The sequence below is a fragment of the Oncorhynchus mykiss genome, chromosome 10 (genome assembly GCF_013265735.2).
Source record: "Oncorhynchus mykiss isolate Arlee chromosome 10, USDA_OmykA_1.1, whole genome shotgun sequence".
NCBI lineage: Eukaryota > Metazoa > Chordata > Actinopteri > Salmoniformes > Salmonidae > Oncorhynchus > Oncorhynchus mykiss.
In genome coordinates this window covers 78,870,908-78,890,687 of record NC_048574.1, presented here as the reverse complement: position 1 = coordinate 78,890,687, position 19,780 = coordinate 78,870,908, and the positions used below count along the sequence as shown (strand labels likewise).

The 19,780-nt window shown below is 45.5% G+C and overlaps 2 protein-coding genes across 7 annotated transcripts in view; both read right to left on the bottom strand.

The window, feature by feature from the left end:
• Positions 1 to 5,416, bottom strand: part of LOC110513597 (circadian locomoter output cycles protein kaput) — a 50,399-nt gene extending 44,983 nt beyond the window's left edge. For all 4 annotated transcript variants that reach the window (XM_036934091.1, XM_036934095.1, XM_036934094.1 and 1 more), the window contains exon 1: positions 5,273 to 5,416. The gene's annotated coding sequence lies outside the window, so the exon portion shown is untranslated. The remainder of the gene's footprint in view (positions 1 to 5,272) is intronic.
• Positions 5,417 to 9,491: 4,075 nt separating this feature from the next.
• Positions 9,492 to 15,902, bottom strand: LOC118936788 (phosducin-like protein 2). 3 transcript variants are annotated; one of them, XM_036934088.1, is made up of 5 exons: positions 15,583 to 15,902; positions 12,608 to 12,689; positions 12,314 to 12,401; positions 10,831 to 11,039; positions 9,492 to 10,301 (listed from the first exon to the last, which is right to left on the bottom strand). In XM_036934088.1, exons 1-5 carry the CDS (start codon positions 15,640 to 15,642, stop codon positions 10,138 to 10,140), a joined length of 603 nt encoding a protein of 200 aa, XP_036789983.1. In that variant the 5' UTR covers positions 15,643 to 15,902; the 3' UTR covers positions 9,492 to 10,137. The 3 variants fall into 3 exon arrangements, with proteins under 3 accessions (XP_036789983.1, XP_036789985.1, XP_036789984.1); XM_036934090.1 differs by lacking the exon at positions 15,583 to 15,902 and adding an exon at positions 15,065 to 15,449; XM_036934089.1 differs by lacking the exon at positions 15,583 to 15,902 and adding an exon at positions 13,666 to 14,111.
• Between the last annotated feature and the right edge of the window lie 3,878 nt (positions 15,903 to 19,780).

Genomic DNA, 19,780 nt, shown 5'->3' with positions numbered 1-19,780 from the left:
TCACTCTACCAGGGAGATCCCATTGGTCCATTCACTCTACCAGGGAGATCCCATTGGTCCATTCACTCTACAAGGGAGATCCCATTGGTCCATTCACTCTACCAGGGAGATCCCATTGGTCCATTCACTCTACCAGGGATATCCCATTGGTCCATTCACTCTACCAGGGAGATCCCATTGGTTCATTCACTCTACCAGGGAGATCCCATTGGTCCATTCACTCTACCAGGGAGATCCCATTGGTCCATTCACTCTACAAGGGAGATCCCATTGGTCCCTTCACTCTACCAGGGAGATCCCATTGGTCCATTTACTCTACCAGGGAGATCCCATTGGTCCATTCACTCTACCAGGGAGATCCCATTGGTCCATTCACTCTACCAGGGAGATCCCATTGGTCCATTCACTCTACCAGGGAGATCCCATTGGTCCCTTCACTCTACCAGGGAGATCCCATTGGTCCCTTCACTCTACCAGGGAGATCCCATTGGTCCCTTCACTCTACCAGGGAGATCCCATTGGTCCCTTCACTCTACCAGGGAGATCCCATTGGTCCCTTCACTCTACCAGGGAAATCCCATTGGTCCCTTCACTCTACCAGGGAGATCCTATTGGTCCCTTCACTCTACCAGGGAGATCCCATTGGTCCCTTCACTCTACCAGGGAGATCCCATTGGTCCCTTCACTCTACCAGGGAGATCCTATTGGTCCATTCACTCTACCAGGGAGATCCCATTGGTCCCTTCACTCTACCAGGGAGATCCCATTGGTCCCTTCACTCTACCAGGAAGATCCTATTGGTCCCTTCACTCTACCAGGGAGATCCCATTGGTCCATTCACTCTACCAGAGAGATCCCATTGGTCCATTCACTCTACCAGGGAGATCCCATTGGTCCATTCACTCTACCAGGGAGATCCCATTGGTCCATTCACTCTACCAGGGAGATCCCATTGGTCCATTCACTCTACCAGGGAGATCCCATTGGTCCATTCACTCTACCAGGGAGATCCCATTGGTCCCTTCACTCTACCAGGGAGATCCCATTGGTCCCTTCACTCTACCAGGGAGATCCCATTGGTCCCTTCACTCTACCAGGAAGATCCTATTGGTCCCTTCACTCTACCAGGGAGATCCCATTGGTCCATTCACTCTACCAGAGAGATCCCATTGGTCCATTCACTCTACCAGGGAGATCCCATTGGTCCATTCACTCTACCAGGGAGATCCCATTGGTCCATTCACTCTACCAGGGAGATCCCATTGGTCCATTCACTCTACCAGGGAGATCCCATTGGTCCATTCACTCTACCAGGGAGATCCCATTGGTCCCTTCACTCGACCATGGAGATCCCATTGGTCCATTCACTCTACCAGGGAGATCCCATTGGTCCATTCACTCTACCAGGGAGATCCCATTGGTCCATTCACTCTACCAGGGAGATCCCATTGGTCCATTCACTCTACCAGGGAGATCCCATTGGTCCATTCACTCTACCAGGGAGATCCCATTGGTCCATTCACCCTACCAGGGAGATCCCATTGGTCCATTCACTCTACCAGGGAGATCCCATTGGACATTTACGACAGACATCTTTTTTAAATTTAAAAAGTGAAAATTGGGGTTTTAAGCTGGGTGTCTGAAAAACACTTTGTCACAACTGTTGAGATAAAAATGGCCTTTATAAAAACACATTTAAATTGTATTATAAATGTGCAAAGTGAACCCTCGCCGAGGAAACCAACACAAATTTAAACGTCAGACATAATATTAAAAACTTACATCAGACATTTGATAGTAGGGAAACATATCTAGGGTGAAACTAATTATCCTGCTACAAAGACGAGGGCAGCCCTAGTAGCACGAGGGCAGCCCTAGTAGCACGAGGTCAGCCCTAGTAGCACGAGGTCAGCCCTAGTAGCACGAGGTCAGCCCTAGTAGCACGAGGGCAGCCCTAGTAGCACGAGGGCAGCCCTAGTAGCACTGAGGGCAGCCACCTGGTTCAAATATGGATTCAATCAAGCCCTTGATTTAACTCAAATCAGGTGTTGTCACTGGAACAAGAGGCTGCAGTATATCGTTATGCTACACCTGAACCAAAAATATAAATGCAACATGTAAAGTGTTGGTCCCATGTTTCATGAGCTGAAATAAAAGATCTCAGAAATGTTCTATACACACAAAAAGCTTATTTCAAATTTTAAGGCACTACATCTCAGTGCCAGAGACGTCACTACAGACCCTGGTTCGATCATTGGCTGTATCACAACCGGCCGTGATTGGGAGTCCCATAGGATCCGCGCACAATTGGCCCAGCGTCGTCCGTGCTAGTGTTTGACCGGGGGGTAGGTCGTCATTGTAAATAATAATTTGTTCTTAACTGACTTGCCTAATTAAATAAAAGGTTAAAAACAAATAAAGATAACAAATTGTTGCGTCATTCATCCGCCGTCATCACCTCATGTTTCAGCATGATAATGCGCGGGCCCATGTCGCAACGATCTGTACACAATTCCTGGAAGCTGAAAAATGTCCCAATACTTCGCATGGCCTGTACACACACTCGCCAGACATGTTACCCAATGAACATGTTTGGATGCTCTACTTTGACGTGTACGACAGTGTTCCAGTTCCCGCCAATATCCGCCAACTTCGCCGAACCATTGAATAGGAATGGTGGCAACATTCCACAGGCCACAAAACATCAACAGTCTGATCAACTTTATCCGAAGGAGATGAGTCGCGCTCTGCGTGAGGCAAATGGTGGTCACACCAGAAACGGACTGATTTTCTGATTCACGCCCCTACTTTTTTTTTTTTTTTAAGGTATCTGTCACCAACAGATTCATATCTGTATTCCCATACTGTATTCCCATTCTAATGAATGTATTTCAATTGACTGATTTCCTTATATGATCTGTAACTCAGTAAAACCTATGAAATTGTTTCATGTTGCGTTTATATTTTTCTACAGTATAGAATTCACCCTACCTATAATTCACCCTACCTATAATTCACCCTATAATTCACCCTACCTATAATTCACCCTACCTATAATTCACCCTACCTATAATTCACCCTACCTATAATTCACCCTATAATTCACCCTACCTATAATTCACCCTACCTATAATTCACCCTATAATTCACCCTACCTATAATTCACCCTACCTATAATTCACCCTGCCTATAATTCACCCTACCTATAATTCACCCTATAATTCACCCTACCTATAATTCACCCTACCTATAATTCACCCTACCTATAATTCACCCTACCTATAATTCACCCTACCTATAATTCACCCTATAATTCACCCTACCTATAATTCACCCTATAATTCACCCTACCTATAATTCACCCTACCTATAATTCACCCTATAATTCACCCTACCTATAATTCACCCTACCTATAATTCACCCTACCTATAATTCACCCTACCTATAATTCACCCTATAATTCACCCTACCTATAATTCACCCTATAATTCACCCTACCTATAATTCACCCTACCTATAATTCACCCTATAATTCACCCTACCTATAATTCACCCTACCTATAATTCACCCTACCTATAATTCACCCTACCTATAATTCACCCTATAATTCACCCTACCTATAATTCACCCTACCTATAATTCACCCTATAATTCACCCTACCTATAATTCACCCTACCTATAATTCACCCTATAATTCACCCTACCTATAATATATACATATTGACAAATATGTTCACATGGTGATGTTTCTATTAGTTTAAAAAAACAAAAACAGTTTGTTCTTTAACATTTGAAAACAGGTTTTCTTAGATTGTGATTTTAAAATTCCCTGATTTCTATCGGTAAATGATTCCAGTCAGTTGTGCCTTTGTATCTGAAAGATCTTACACTGTAGCCTCATGGTGTAGCTTTGGGATGTGGAATTGCTGTGTGTGAAATATGATAATGCGATGGGGGAACTGATAGGCCTATGATTTGCAGCCTACAGTCAACATGAGTAGTGAGTCTTGTTTTTTGATTTATTTTACCTTTATTTTACTAGGCAAGTCAGTTAAGAACAAATTCTTATTTTCAATGACGGCCTAGGAACAGTGGGCAGAACGACAGATTTGTACCTTGTTAGCTCGGGGGTTTGAACTTGAACTCCAACGCTCTAACCACTAGGCTACACGTTAGGTGTTCCTTAATATATAAAGATACATTTAAAGTTACATTTAAAAACATGTTTGATACCAATGCAGTTGTCTCCTGTTTGGAAGTGACAGTCAATTCAGTGATTCATGTGGCGGCAGGTAGTTTAGTGGTTAGTGCGTTGGGCTAGTAACCGAAAGGTTGTTTTCGCCGAGCTGACTAGGCGAAAACATGTTGTTCTGCCCCTGAACAAGGCAGTTAACCCACCGTCCCTAGGCCGTCATAAGGATGTGTTCTTATTAACTGACTTGCCAAGTTAAATGAAAGGCCAAATAAATAAATAAATAAATCCTACATTTGGGCAATGATCCAATCATACATCTTTCGAAGATCGTTATAAATGACATCTAATCCGCTAGTATAAAACCGCAGAAAAACGGATACGCGCGGTGGATGTTGTATAACTAAAACCTTTGCTAAAGAAGAACCACAGGTGTTCGCGTTATATAACTGAAAAAGATATCCTCCAACCAGAAGAACCTGCCCAGGTAGAACAGTGGACCATTTTCTTAGAATTCCGACGACGGGGATCCATTCTTAGAACCCTGAACTGACTTCCAAAACGTAGAATGACATTCTAACGACGTCTCAATCAATCACCAAGAGCGACATATGTCACGTTTTGACATTATGTCAAAAGCCTGCAGCGGGGACCCGAGTCCAGCCAAGCTGTCACGCAACTATTGACATTGACACAGTGTTAGTTAAAGCTAGCCTAGCAGCGCATCTTCAACAATGTAGCGACTCTACGTTCGAAATGGTTACAATTTCCTCGAAAACGGGAACATCAAATAGATAGTCATGCCGCAGGAGATAGCGATGACAAAAACATTTCACAGCAGACGCACACACATAAGCACACACTCACACGCTCGCCCACTCACACAGCGCTCTCTCTCGAATGTGGGTCAGTGGGCCTTGTCGTGTCCCGAGCGTGCGGAAACGGTTCCAAAGCCCCATCTGCAGTCTTCGGTTCGCTTCCGTGGGCTAAAAATACATTTGTACACCTCTCCGCTGAGCGAATTCCCCGTACAACAATATATTTAACGTTATATAAATGTATGTTTTAACATCTTACCTGCCCCAATTTTTTTTTGTTGATTTAATGGCTCCGCGTTTTTGTTTTTCAGAGGTTGATTCGGGGGGGGTTGGACTCAAGCTCGGAGAAAAACAGGAGGCTTCTACTTCATATTCCGCCATTCAGTCATGCGCAATAGAGAATACAGGGAGCACTATTTGGCAAGTACAGTAAGAGGTACTGCAAAAACAGAGCAAGGCAACAAGTCCACAGCGACAAAAAAACAGGATATTATGGGTGCTTCGGGGCTATTTTATGAATACGGCAGTTTGAAAAGTATTTTTTTTGCTTTATAAATGACCTTGTAAGACTGGTTGTGAAACAAGGTGTGAAATATGATAACGCAATGGGGAACTGATAGGCCTATGATTCGCAACCTACTGTATTTGTATGATAGGCTATTTATAGACATAAAAACACAAAACAATCACAGCAAGAATTGCATTGCTACTTTCTTTACATTTCTCAACCCCTCGGTGCATTGTGACTGTCAGGGGTCATGATGATTCACTGCATGGAAGTAGGTTATAGTTAAATAGACTAAAGGTTCAATAAATAAATAGTTTAATTTTCCCACTTCACAGAATCGCAGCTCCACCGTTGCAAAATCACTGTGATTTATCCTAGGGTCATTTAAAGATAAGATACGTTTCACATAGCCTATATATGACACGTTCACATAGCCTATATATGATACGTTCACATAGCATGGCATATATATATATATATATATGATACATTCACATAGACTATATATATATATATATGATACGTTCACATAGCCTATATATGTGATACGTTCACATAGACTATATATATGATACGTTCACATAGCCAATATATGATACTGATATTTCTAGAGCAACAACAGGTTTCTATCGCTGCAATCGAGGAACTGTTCAGGAAGAGGGTTTCCCCTCTATCGTCCAATCACAGGCTCTGGATGTCCGTGACGCAATAAGTCAGAAAATGGTGCGAGGTCCCCCTGTCGTACACGTTTATTAATACTGTATCCATGGTGAGTGTTCGGAATAGCTTCAATTCGTCTGGGCGTGGACTCTGCAAGGTGTCGAAAGCGTTTCCACAGGAATGCTGGCCCATGTTGACTCCCAATGCTTCCCGGAAAGCAAGAGACAAATAATCACCTTTATAATGAAGCATTGCGTGTATATCAATCATCGCAAATGCGTAGGAGCATAGAGCAACATAGTCGAGGCACTTTACAGAAGTTGCACACACGAGGAAATAGTTTAGTAGCCTTGGGTCCGGGACGTTTGTTTTTGCTTACGTAAACGCATTTCATGCAATTCTACCTCATTCTACATGACTGGAGACTTTGGCAAAAATATTTTTTAATACCACACATATGATCGAAACGACAGGGTACTTTGACACTGACAAACTGACCAGCTGAGATAAATGAAAACGAACTTGTCATGAATCCATCAGTAGCCTAGGTCTAGGTTTGTGGAGACATATTGTAGACTACCATATCAGGAGGAAATGATCGTCATTAAAATTCTTTCCGGTTTCACTGACTCACCCAATGACGCACAGCTCAGTCACTGGTGGTGGCCGATGAGCTCGTGCCAAAAGTCTGTCTAAAACAATATTTGGAAGTTCAGACAGACAGGTGAGAATATTCTCTTTTCAGCAGGAGCCATTTGCTTTGACAACCTGTGTTTTCCTGCGATTGTATTTGAAATCATGTGAAAGGCCTGTTCTGTCTGCATGCTGTTCACTTGTGATTGGGCGACACATACTCCACAGCTAGGCTATTTTAAAACAATGCCTTGTGATTGGGCAACATATACTCCACAGCTAGGCTATTTTAAAACAATGACTTGTGATTGGACAACACATACTCCACAGCTAGGCTATTTTAAAACAATGCCTTGTGATTGGGCGACACATACTCCACAGCTAGGCTATTTTAAAACAATGCCTTGTGATTGGGCAACACATTCTCCACAGCTAGGCTATTTTAAAACAATGCCTTGTGATATGGGGCGACACATACTCCACAGCTAGGCTATTTTAAAACAATGCCTTGTGATTGGGCAACACATACTCCACAGCTAGGCTATTTTAAAACAATGCCTTGTGATTGGACTAGCATGGTGGTAGCACAAACAAAATCGTAGCGCAAAACCTGGTTCAGTCTGCAGTCCAACAGACACTGGGAGACAAATTCACCTTTCAGCAGGACAATAACCTAGAACACTAGGCCACATGTACACTGGAGTTGGTTACCAAGACGACAGTGAATGTTCCTGAGTGGCCTAGTTACAGTTTTGACTTAAAATCGTCTCAGGGGTGTATTGACTCAGGGGTGTGTCGACTCAGGGGTGTGTCGACTCAGGGGTGTGTCGACTCAGGGGTGTGTCGACTCAGGGGTGTGTCGACTCAGGGGTGTATCGACTCAGGGGTGTATCGACTCAGGGGTGTATCGACTCAGGGGTGTATTGACTCATGGGTGTATTGACTCAGGGGTGTGTCGACTCGGGGTGTATTGACTTGGGTGTATTGACTCAGGGGTGTATTGACTCAGGGGTGTATCGACTCAGGGGTGTATCGACTCAGGGGTGTATCGACTCAGGGGTGTATCGACTCAGGGGTGTGAATACCTTTTCTAAATTAGATATTTACAGTGCCTTCGGAAAGTATTCAGCCGTATTCTAAAATGGATTCAATAAAACCCATTTTCAATTAAAAAAAAAACAGAAATACCTTATTTACATAAGTAATCAGACCCTTTGCTGTGAGACTCTAAATTGAGCTCAGCTGCATCCTGTTTGGAACTGTTTCCGCACCCTTGATCCTCAGGTGAATCCAGTTTCCATTGATCCTCCTTGAGATGTTTCTACAACTTGGAGTCCACCTGTGGTAAATTCAATTGATTGGACATGTTTTGGAAAGGCGCACACCCGTCTATATTAAGGTCCCACAGTTGACAGTGCATGTCAGAGCCAAAACCAAGCCATGAGGTGGAAGGAATTGTCCGTAGAGCTCCGAGACAGGATTGTGTCGAGGCACAGATCTGGGGAAGGGTACCAAAACATTTCTGCAGCATTGAAGGTCCCCAAGAACACAGTGGCCTCCATTGTTAAATGGTGAAGTTTGGAACCACCAACACCCTTCCCGAGAGCTGGCTGCCTGGACAATCGGGAGAGAAGGGCCTTGGTCAGGAAGGGACCAAGAACCCGATGGTCACTCTGACAGAGCTCCAGAGTTCCTCTGTGGAGATGGGAAAACCTTTCAGAATCACAACAATCTTTGCAGCACTCCACCAACCAGGCCTTTATGGTAGAGTGGCCTGACGGAAGCCACTCCTCAGTAAAAAGCACATGACAACCTGTTCGGAGTTTGCCAAAAGGCACCTAAAGGATTCTCAGACCATGAGAAACAGATTCTCTGGTCTGATTAAACCAAGCTTGAACTCTTTGGCCTGAAGGTCAAGCGTCTGGAGGAAACCTGGCACCATCCCTACGGTGAAGCATGTTGGTCACAGTTATCCTTCTTGATCTGCAGCAGACTGATATAGAATCTATCCTATGATATTGAACTGGAGCAGACTGAGACATAGAATCTATCCTATGATGTTGACCTGGAGCAGACTGAGACATAGAATCTATCCTAAGATGTTGAACTGGAGCAGACTGATATAGAATCTATCCTATGATGTTGACCTGGAGCAGACTGATATAGAATCTATCCTATGATGTTGAACTGCAGCAGACTGATATAGAATCTATCCTATGATGTTGAACTGGAGCAGACTGATATAGAATCTATCCTATGATGTTGAACTGCAGCAGACTGATATAGAATCTATCCTATGATGTTGAACTGCAGCAGACTGATATAGAATCTATCCTATGATGTTGAACTGCAGCAGACTGATATAGAATCTATCCTATGATGTTGAACTGGAGCAGACTGATATAGAATCTATCCTATGATGTTGAACTGGAGCAGACTGAGACATAGAATCTATCCTATGATGTTGAACTGGAGCAGACTGATATATAATCTATCCTATGATGTTGAACTGGAGCAGACTGATATAGAATCTATCCTATGATGTTGAACTGGAGCAGACTGAGACATAGAATCTATCCTATGATGTTGAACTGGAGCAGACTGAGACATAGAATCTATCCTATGATGTTGAACTGGAGCAGACTGAGACATTGGAGACTGACATGTTTATAAAATAAGATATAACAAACTTTATTACAGCATATTATAAAACAACAAGTGAGCTCAATATGAGTTAGGAAAGGGAAAGGGGGGGGGATACCTAGTCTGTTGTCCAACTGAATGTATTCAACTGAAATGTGTCTTCCGCATTTAACCCAGTATAAAATCTGATCTGGATCACATCATGTAACAAGTTAATATGAGTGGCTACCTACACCTGTATTAAATCTGATCTGGATCACATCATGTAATGAGTCAATATGAGCGGCTACCTACACCTGTATTAAATCTGATCTGGATCACATCATGTAACAAGTTAATATGAGTAGCTACCTACACCTGTATAAAATCTGATCTGGATCACATCATGTAATGAGTCAATATGAGTGGCTCCCTACACCTGTATTAAATCTGATCTGGATCACATCATGTAACAAGTTAATATGAGTGGCTACCTACACCTGTATTAAATCTGATCTGGATCACATCATGTAATGAGTCAATATGAGCGGCTACCTACACCTGTATAAAATCTGATCTGGATCAGATTTGTAATGAGTAATGAGTCAATGAGTAATGAGGATATTATATCAGAGTTTACACCAATGTTTCATGATGTCATAGAGTTCTACACTGCTGTCTCTTTGTCCCTGTAACCATGACTACACCTCGGCGTCTTGGTTGTCATAGTGATCAGACTGGTCATCGCTGTAGTCTTCCTGTTCCTGTTCCGAACGCGGCGTCGTGATGGGCGTGCCCTCCTGGTATAAGGCCTCGTAGCTGTCAATCACAAACGCTCCCGACTGGGCCAGCATCCACTTCAGCTCTGCAGGGGGTCACAGGTTAGAGTGAGAGAGACAGAGAGAGTGTGTGTGTCTGTCTGTGTGTGTGTGTGTGTGTATGCACATGTGTATTTGTGTGTGTGTGTGTGTGTGTGTGTGTGTGCGCGCATGTGTATTTGTGTGTGTGTGTGTGTGTGTGTGCATGTGTATTTGTGTGTGTGTGTGCACATGTGTATTTGTGTGTGTGTGCTTATGTGTATTTGTGTGTGTGTGTGTGTGTGTGTGTGTGTGTGTGTGTGTGTGTGTGTGTGTGTGTGTGTGCGTGCGCATGTGTATTTGTGTGTGTGTGTGTGTGTGTGTGTGTGTGCGCATGTGTATTTGTGTGTGTGTGTGTGTGCATATGTGTATTTGTGTGTGTGCACATGTGCATTTGTGTGTGTGTGTGTGTGTGTGTGCGCATGTGTATTTGTGTGTGTGCGCATGTGTGTGCACATGTGCATTTGTGTGTGTGTGTGTGTCTCGCATGTGTATTTGTGTGTGTGTGTGTGCGTATGTGTGTGTGTGTGTTCTCACCATCTTCCAATACGTTCCTCCCTCCACAGGCCTTCTCTCCTATCAGTGAGTTGATGATACATCCTGAGTCGTAGATGAACAGGGTGGGGAGGTGGCTGACAGGGTAGTTGGGGACACACTGCCCGGCGAGGATCATCAGGAACTTGCACTCAGGAAATTTAGTGGCCAGGTGACTGAAGTGGTGATTCAACAGGAAACACATAGGTACACTGCAGAGAGAGAGATGGGGGGGGGGGGGGGGGGGGGGGGGGGGGGAGAAGGAGGGAGAAGGAGGTAGGGAGGTAGAGAGAGGAGAGAGAGGAAGGGAGAAGGAGAGAGGGGGGAGAGAGGGGGGAGAAGGAGGGAGGAGGAGGTAGGGAGGTAGAGAGAGAGATGGAAACAGAGAGAGGGTGAGAGAAAGAGAGAAAATGAGAGAAAGAGAGAGAGAGCGAGAGAGGGGGAAGGAGAGAGAGGAGGGAGAAGGAGGTAGGGATGTGGAGAGAGAGAGATTGACACAGAGAGAGACAGAGAGGGGGAGAGAAAGAGAGAGAAAGAGAGAAAGAGAGAAAAGGCGAGAGAGAGAGAGAGAGGGAGAGAGGAGGGAGGGGGAAAGAGAAGGAGGGAGAGGAGGGAGAAGGAGGTAGGGAGGTGGAGAGAGAGAGAGATTGAAACAGAGAGAGAGGGGGAGAGAAAGAGAGAAAAGGAGAGACAGAGAGAGAGCAAAGGGGAGAAGGAGGGTGAGAGAAAGAGACAGAGAGAGAGAGAAAGAGAGAGAGCAATGGGGAGAATGAGGGAGAGAGGGGTGAGAGAAAGAGAATGAGAGAGAGAGAGAGAGAGAGAGAGAGAGAGAGAGTTTACTTTAGCATCAAACTGACCCTAAAGATATTTAAGATAGCGGTATGAGCTGAAGCTTTAATAGTCATCATGACTAGCGTTGTATAAACTGATCCTAGGCCAGTTCTGTGAGTTGAATCATAATAGATGTCTATGTCTCTCCTTATACAGTAAGTGACTCCAGACCAGCTCAGGTCCAAACTAACTCTCTCACCTAGGGTGATAGAGGTGGAGGACCACTCTATCTCCTTCAGGGGCGCAGGTAACCTCCCTGACATACTGGTCTCCTAGGATCTCTCTGAGCCGACCGTACTTCTCCTCTCCTGTCTGTCTCCCTCTCAGCCCCTTCACACTCAGTTTCAGGCCCTGATGATGGACACACCTGGGATATGTGTTGGCTGTCTCCTCCTCCTCTTCTTCTTCTTCTACCTCTACCTTCTCTTTCTTCTCCTTCTCATACCTCTCCACTCTTTCTTCTTCGTCCTCCTCTACTCCCTCCTCTTTCACCACAACCTCTAACAAACACTCCTCTTCCTCCTCTTTCACCACAACCTCTAACAAACACTCCTCTTCCACCACATACTCCCCTACACATGTAACCTCGTATTCCTCCTCCTCTTCCTCCTCATCTTCCTCAACCTCTGACCCTTCTATTATCACACATACATACTCTTCCTCTTCATCTCCTTCCTCACTCTCGCTTCTCTCCTGGTATTCCACATCTTCTTCTCTGTCTTTAACTACCCACAGAGAAGGATCTAAGAAGGAGGAAAGGTCTCGGATGAGAAAATGAACCCAACTCTGTGGTTCATTACCACAGGTCCCAGTTCTGGCATGACAATGAGAGACAAGGCAGTTGGCATGATAGCACAAATAGACATGGTGTCTGTCTGTCTTTGTGTGTGTGTGTGTGTGTGTGTGCGTGTGCGTGTGCGTGTGCGTGTCTCTGTGTGTTTCAGCCTACTGTGGTTGTGGCTCTTCAGGTCCCATAAGGTCAGGCTCTCAAAGCAGCTCCTATCTCTCCTGGCTTGGTTTTCATTGGCTTGCTGGGAGGTAAACAAACACGTTTACAGATAAACAAACACAGTAAAACAAACAAGGAGAGTAAACAAACAAGCTGACAATACGTCTTTCTTCCACATTGTAGGAGGCTAATCAGACTAGTCCTTAAGAGACGTACCGGTGTGTCAATCTAATTAACATAATTTTTTGAAAAGTCCCTATCAAAATCTTCTGTTTAATCTAGAGACATATTTTTGGGCTGCGTCTCCATCCACCACATCCGCCGATGTCTCCCTTCCACGTCTGTGGGTGAAAGTGGCAGAGCCACCACGCTGTTTGTCAGCTCAGGAGACATCCCGAAAATCGTCTGTAGTTTCCGAATCCTTTGTGACCCCACTATGGAAAGGGGAGACTCTCACGAACAAGATGGTGGTCTCTGTTTCTCTCTACGACCCCCACAAATGTCACGGGACTCATCTGAAGGTAACCCGGTGCCATTTGTAAAAAAAAAAAAAACGGATTTATGGAAGTAGTTTTGTGCCAACAAAATAAACAAATACGTATTTCTTTCTGAGCTTTCTTATGTCTCTTATATATAGGACAGACACTTCAAAACCTTATTTTTTGACTCTGTGTTCTGCCATTTATAAATTGTGTTCCTCTCGATGTATTTCTATGGGCTAAAGTAGCGAAGGCCAAAAAAAAATATATATATATATATATATATATATATATATATATTGTTTTTTATAAATATTTACAGGGGTCCTAAAATTCTCAATCAAGTAGCTAAATGATCCATGGTAGGATCATCTTAAAACACTTCCATATGTTGGTTTACACATTTAGGAGCTTGTCGTATCACAGATAAATGTATTGAGGACGGTTTAACTATAAACCTGAAAACATTAGGCGGAAGCCTCTACAAATAATGTTTTTAAACTGTCAGAATATAGCTATTGAGCTTTTAATGGGGGGGGGGGGGGGTTTAGATCATAATTTAGCCTACTCAGTACTCACCTGCATTGTTCCTCAAAGATGCTCAGATCAATATGCATGGAAATATGAACATTCTGTCACATAGCAGCACAGAAACAAGTTGACACTCAAATCAAAACACAAAGACCGTGATGTCATAATGGAGTTGGGTTGGAACTGGAACCGTTTATAGAACTCATTCTGATAGGTCGTCATCAATACAACGTCACAATACGGTGGGAGGCGTTCTATTTGCCTGCTGGGGGGGGGGGGGGTCAAGGAGACCAGCAGCTCCGCTAAAACCATTGACAACGGAGTGCCGTTTTCAAGGGTTTGATCAATAAATGTTAACTATTTAGTTGCAATATCATCGACTCTATTTATTAAATTTTACCTTAATTTAACTAGGCAAGTCAGTGATGGCCTAGGGACAGTGGGTTAACTGCCTTGTTTAGGGGCAGATCGACAGATTTTTACCTTATCAGCTCGGGGATTCGATCTAGCAACCTTTCGGTTACTAGTCCAACGCTCTAACCACTAGGCTACCTGCCTCCTCTAACCACCAGGCTACCTGCCTCCTCTAACCACTAGGCTACCTACCTCCTCTAAGCACTAGGCTACCTGCCTCCTCTAACCACTAGACTACCTGTCTCCTCTAACCACTAGGCTACCTGCCTCCTCTAACCACTAGACTACCTGCCTCCTCTAACCACTAGACTACCTGCCTCCTCTAACCACCAGGCTACCTGCCTCCTCTAACCACCAGGCTACCTGCCTCCTCTAACCACCAGGCTACCCGCCTCCTCTAACCACCAGGCTACCTGCCTCCTCTAACCACTAGGCTACCTGCCTCCTCTAACCACTAGACTACCTGCCTCCTCTAACCATTAGGCTACCTGCCTTCTCTAACCACCAGGCTACCTGCCTCCTCTAACCACCAGGCTACCTGCCTCCTCTAACCATTAGGCTACCTGCCTCCTCTAACCACCAGGCTACCTGCCTCCTCTAACCATTAGGCTACCTGCCTCCTCTAACCACTAGGCTACCTGCCTCCTCTAACCACTAGGCTACCTGCCTCCTCTAACCACCAGGCTACCTGCCTCCTCTAACCACTAGACTACCTACCTCCTCTAACCACTAGGCTACCTGCCGCCCATCTATGGGTTTTAGCATCAACACTCCAGTTGTCTTCAGTTGACCTGAAATACCACAAAGCTGAAATACCAGACACTAACCAGGTTTCCATTCAACCTTTTAATGCAAGTAGTGTACATGTCTGATTAAAAAGAAAATAAAGTCAGACAGGCCTGAAAGAAACAGAGCATTTAGTCGGTAAACTTTACAAATGCCGACAAAAACAAAATATGCTAGACAAGGTGAGATATTTAAATAAATTATGCAAGAAATGCTAGTGGAACAAATATTGCTAAAGGCTAATAACCATCACATGGAACTCAAGATGGAGTCACGCTGTGACGTACTACGACTCAGGATAACATGCAGTTTAATGAGGCTACAGATTAAATAAACGATGATGATGGACTTCACAGGATGGTGAAAGTGAAAAGGTGATGAGTTTGATGCTCCTTTCCAATAAATATCGAGGGTCTTATTCCGGTGACATGATGATCGATGCTTGACTGCAGTTTGATACATTTTGTCCATAGTAATCTTATAATTAATTAGGTTTCCATCCAATTGGCGACACATTTTCATGCGAATATTCTAGAATCCGGATAGAGAAAAAATACGCGCATTTTCCCCACCATCGCTGTTTCCACCGAACTGACTCCTTGCATATAAAAAAGTAGTGCGTGATGACGTAAGCATACAACAATTTTACTTTTTCTCTGTCACGTTTAGTCCCGCTCTCCCTCTTTCCGGGTTGTCGCCAGTGTGGTGATTATTGCGCGCACCTGTCACCATGGTTCCCGCGCACCTGCGCCTCACGAGACTCACCTGGACTGCATCTCTTCCATGATTTCCATGCCTCTCTACCTGTCTCTCCCTCAGGTTCATTCCCCAGTCAGCCTTGTGGTTATCTTCCTGTTCTTATGTCACAGACGTTGTTCGTGGTTTGTTTTCATGTATATGTATTATTAAATCCACACCTCGTACTTCTCGTCTCCCAGCGTCTGTGTTTTACATTCGCCAAATAAAAAAATAAAACAAGTTAAATCCGTTTCCATGGCATTTTCAACTCTACCGACAGTTGTTTTTTGGCACAGAAATGGTTGTGTTAAATAGCAAGTGTGCCTCCTCTGGTTTTGGGACGTGCTCTCCAACAGTGCAGATAGGATGTGTGGTTTAGCCTGAATGATGAGATTATTATGGAAAAGAGCGAGAATATTTTCATTTGTCAAACGGTAGTCAAGCATCTAGTCACCAGAATAAGATTTAAGATATTTTGGGGGATTTTTTTGGGGGGGGGGAACATCAAGTGAAGTAGTTCACTATATAGGGAATAGGGCTCTGGCCACTAGTAGTTCACTATATGGGGAATAGGGCTCTGGTCACTAGTAGTTCACTATATCGGGAATAGGGCTCTGGTCACTAGTAGTTCACTATATAGAGAATAGGGTACTGGTCACTAGTAGTTCACTATATAGGGAATAGGGCTCTGGTCTAAAGTAGTTCACTATATAGGGAATAGGGCCCTGGTCACTAGTAGTTCACTATATAGGGAATAGGGCTCTGGTCACTAGTAGTTCACTATATCGGGAATAGGGCTCTGGTCACTAGTAGTTCACTATATAGAGAATAGGGTACTGGTCACTAGTAGTTCACTATATAGGGAATAGGGCTCTGGTCACTACTAGTGCACTATGTAGGGAATAGGGCTCTGGTCTAAAGTAGTTCACTATATAGGGAATAGGGCCCTAAATAAGCATTTCACTGTTGTATTTGGTGCAAGTAACAAATACAATTTTATTTTATTTAGAGAATAGTATAGTATATCAGTGTAGTGAGGTATCAGTATATCTGGACGCCGAGGGAATAGGGTACCATATGGGATACACCCTTCATGTGTTATTCATGAGATTCAACATATCAACATCAACATATCCCTCCCTCTTTCCCACCCCTCCTCTGCCCTTCCCCTCCCACCCTCACCTCCCTCCCTCCCCTCCCTCCCTCCCTCCCTCCCTCCCTCCCTCCCTCCCTCCCTCCCTCCCTCCCTCCCTCCCTCCCTCCCTCTCTCCCTCCCCTCCTCTGCCCTTCCCCTCCCACCCCTCCTCTGCCCTTCCCCTCCCACCCTCACCTCCCTCCCTCCCTCCCCTCCCTCCCTCCCTCCCTCTCTCCCTCCCCTCCTCTGCCCTTCCCCTCCCTCCCTCCCTCCTCTGCCCTTCCCCTCCCTCCCCTCCCTCCTCTGCCCTTCCCCTCCCTCCCCTCCCTCCCCTCCTCTGCCCTTCCCCTCCCTCCCCTCCTCTGCCCTTCCCCTCCCTCCCCTCCTCTGCCCTTCCCCTCCCTCCCCTCCTCTGCCCTTCCCCTCCCTCCCTCCCTCCTCCCCTCCCTCCCTCCCTCCCTCCCTCCCTCCCTCCCTCCCTCCCTCCCTCCCTCCCTCCCTCCCCTCCTCTGCCCTTCCCCTCCCTCCCCTCCTCTGCCCTTCCCCTCCCTCCCCTCCTCTGCCCTTCCCCTCCTTCCCTCCCTCCCCTCCTCTGCCCTTCCCCTCCCTCCCTCCCTCCCTCTCCCCTCCCTCCCTCCCTCCCTCCCTCCCTCCCTCCCTCCCTCCCTCCCTCCCTCCCTCCCTCCCCTCCTCTGCCCTTCCCCTCCCTCCCCTCCTCTGCCCTTCCCCTCCCTCCCCTCCTCTGCCCTTCCCCTCCCTCCCTCCCCTCCTCTGCCCTTCCTCTCCCTCCCTCCCTCCCTCCTCCTCCTCCTCCCTTGTTTCCATTTCAGTTCTAAAGAGCCTTTCCAGAAAATGACCACAAAAACCACCGCCAACAACAACAACATGAACCCAAAAGCACTTAGCTGAAGCACGATCCCTCTCTGTTTTCACCAATGTGTCAAATCTAATCATCACGCACACTACACACACACACACACACACACACACACACACACACACACACACACACACACACACACACACAAATCAAATCATCATTTTGAGCCTCTTTCTATTTTTTAGGGAGAAGTTCAGCTTTAATATTGCAGATATATATCCAATCCCCCATATATATGTTGTAAATATATATACACTATATGACCAACAGTATGTGGACACCTGTTCGTCGAACATCTCATTCCAAAACTATGGGCATTAATATGGAGTTGGTCCCCCTTTGCTGCTATAACAGCCTCCACTCTTCTGGGGAGGCTTTCCACTAGATGTTGGTACATTGCTGCTATAACAGCCTCCACTCTTCTGGGAAGGCTTTCCACTAGATGTTGGAACTTGCTGCTATAACAGCTTCCACTCTTCTGGGAAGGTTTTCCACTAGATGTTGGAACATTGCTGCTATAACAGCCTCCACTCTTCTGGGAAGGTTTTCCACTAGATGTTGGAACATTGCTGCTATAACAGCCTCCACTCATCTGGGAAGGATTTCCACTAGATGTTGGAACATTGCTGCTATAACAGCCTCCACTCTTCTGGGAAGGCTTTCCACTAGATGTTGGAACTTGCTGCTATAACCGCCTCCACTCCTCTGGGAAGGATTTCCACTAGATGTTGGAACTTGCTGCTATAACAGCCTCCACTCTTCTGGGAAGGATTTCCACTAGATGTTGGAACATTGCTGCTATAACATCCTCCACTCTTCTGGGAAGGATTTCCACTAGATGTTGGAACATTGCTGCAGGGACTTGCTTCCTTTCAGCCACAAGAGCATTAGTGAGGTTGGACTCTGATGTTGGGCGATTAGGCTTCACTTGCAATCAGGGTTCTAATTCATTGCAAAGTTTTTCGATGGGGTTGAGGTCAGGGCTCTGTGCAGGCCAGTCAAGTTCTTCCACATCGATCTCAACAAACTATTTCTGTACGGACCTCGCTTTGTGTACAGGGGCATTGTCATGTTGAAACAGGAAAGGGCCTTCCCCAAACTGTTGCCACAAAGTTGGAAGCACAGAATCTTCTAGAATGTCATTGTTATGCTGTAGAGTTCAGATTTCCCTTCACTGGAACTAAAGGGCCCGATCAATGAAAAACAGCCCCAGACCATTATTCCTCCTCCACCAAACTTTACAGTTGGCACTATGCATTGTGGGAGGTAGCATTCTATTGGCATCCGCCAAACCCAGATTTGTCCGTCGGACTGACAGATGGTGAAACGTGATTCATCACTCCAGAGAACGCGTTTCCACTGCTCCAGAGTTCAATGGCGTTGAGCTTTACACCACTCCAGTTGGCGCTTGGCATTGTGCATGGTGATCTTAGGCTTGTGTGCGCAGCTGCTCGGCCATTTCATGAAGCTCCCGACGAACAGTTCTTGTGCTGATTGTTGCTTCCAGAGGTAGTTTGGAACTCGGTAGTGAGTGTTGCTTCCAGAGGTAGTTTGGAACTCGGTAGTGAGTGTTGCTTCCAGAGGTAGTTTGGAACTCGGTAGTGAGTGTTGCAACCGAGGACAGATGATTTTTACACTCTACGTGCTTCAGCACCTCGGCGGTCCCGTTCTGTGAGCTCGTGTGGCCTACCACTTCGCGGCTGAGCCGTTGTTGCTCCTAGACGTTTCCACTTCACAATTACAGCACTTACAGTTGACCAGGGGGCAGCTCTAGCAGACCAGAATGTTTTACAAAACTGACTTGTCGGAAAGGTGGCATCCTATGTCGGTGCCATGTTGACAGTCACTGAGCTCTTCAGTAAGGCCATTTTACTGGGGGTGTGACAGAAATAGCCAAATCCGCTCATTTTAAGGAGTGTCCACATACCTCTGTATATATAGTGGATGAAGGGGTGTCCTGTATATATAGTGGATGAAGGGGTGTCCTGTATATATAGTGGATGAAGGGGTGTCCTGTATATATAGTGGATGAAGGGGTGTCCTGTATATATAGTGGATGAAGGGGTGTCCTGTATATATAGTGGATGAAGGGGTGTCCTGTATATATAGTGGATGAAGGGGTGTCCTGTATATATAGAGTATGAAGGGGTGTACTGTATATAACCCCCCTCCCTCCCTCCCCTTCTCTGCCCTTCCCCTCCCTCCCTCCC

What these genes read in the sequence shown, in the direction of transcription:
- LOC118936788 (XM_036934088.1), bottom strand. Translation starts at nt 15,642, where the DNA reads ATGAACCTGAGGGAGAGACAGGTAGAGAGGCATGGAAATCATGGAAGA. An exon ending in ATGGAAGAGATGCAGTCCAG is followed by an intron (nt 12,690 to 15,582) that starts GTGAGTCTCGTG and finishes TTTACCTCCCAG; the next exon opens with CAAGCCAATGAAAACCAAGC. An exon ending in GAGGAACGTATTGGAAGATG is followed by an intron (nt 10,302 to 10,830) that starts GTGAGAACACAC and finishes GACCCCCTGCAG; the next exon opens with AGCTGAAGTGGATGCTGGCC.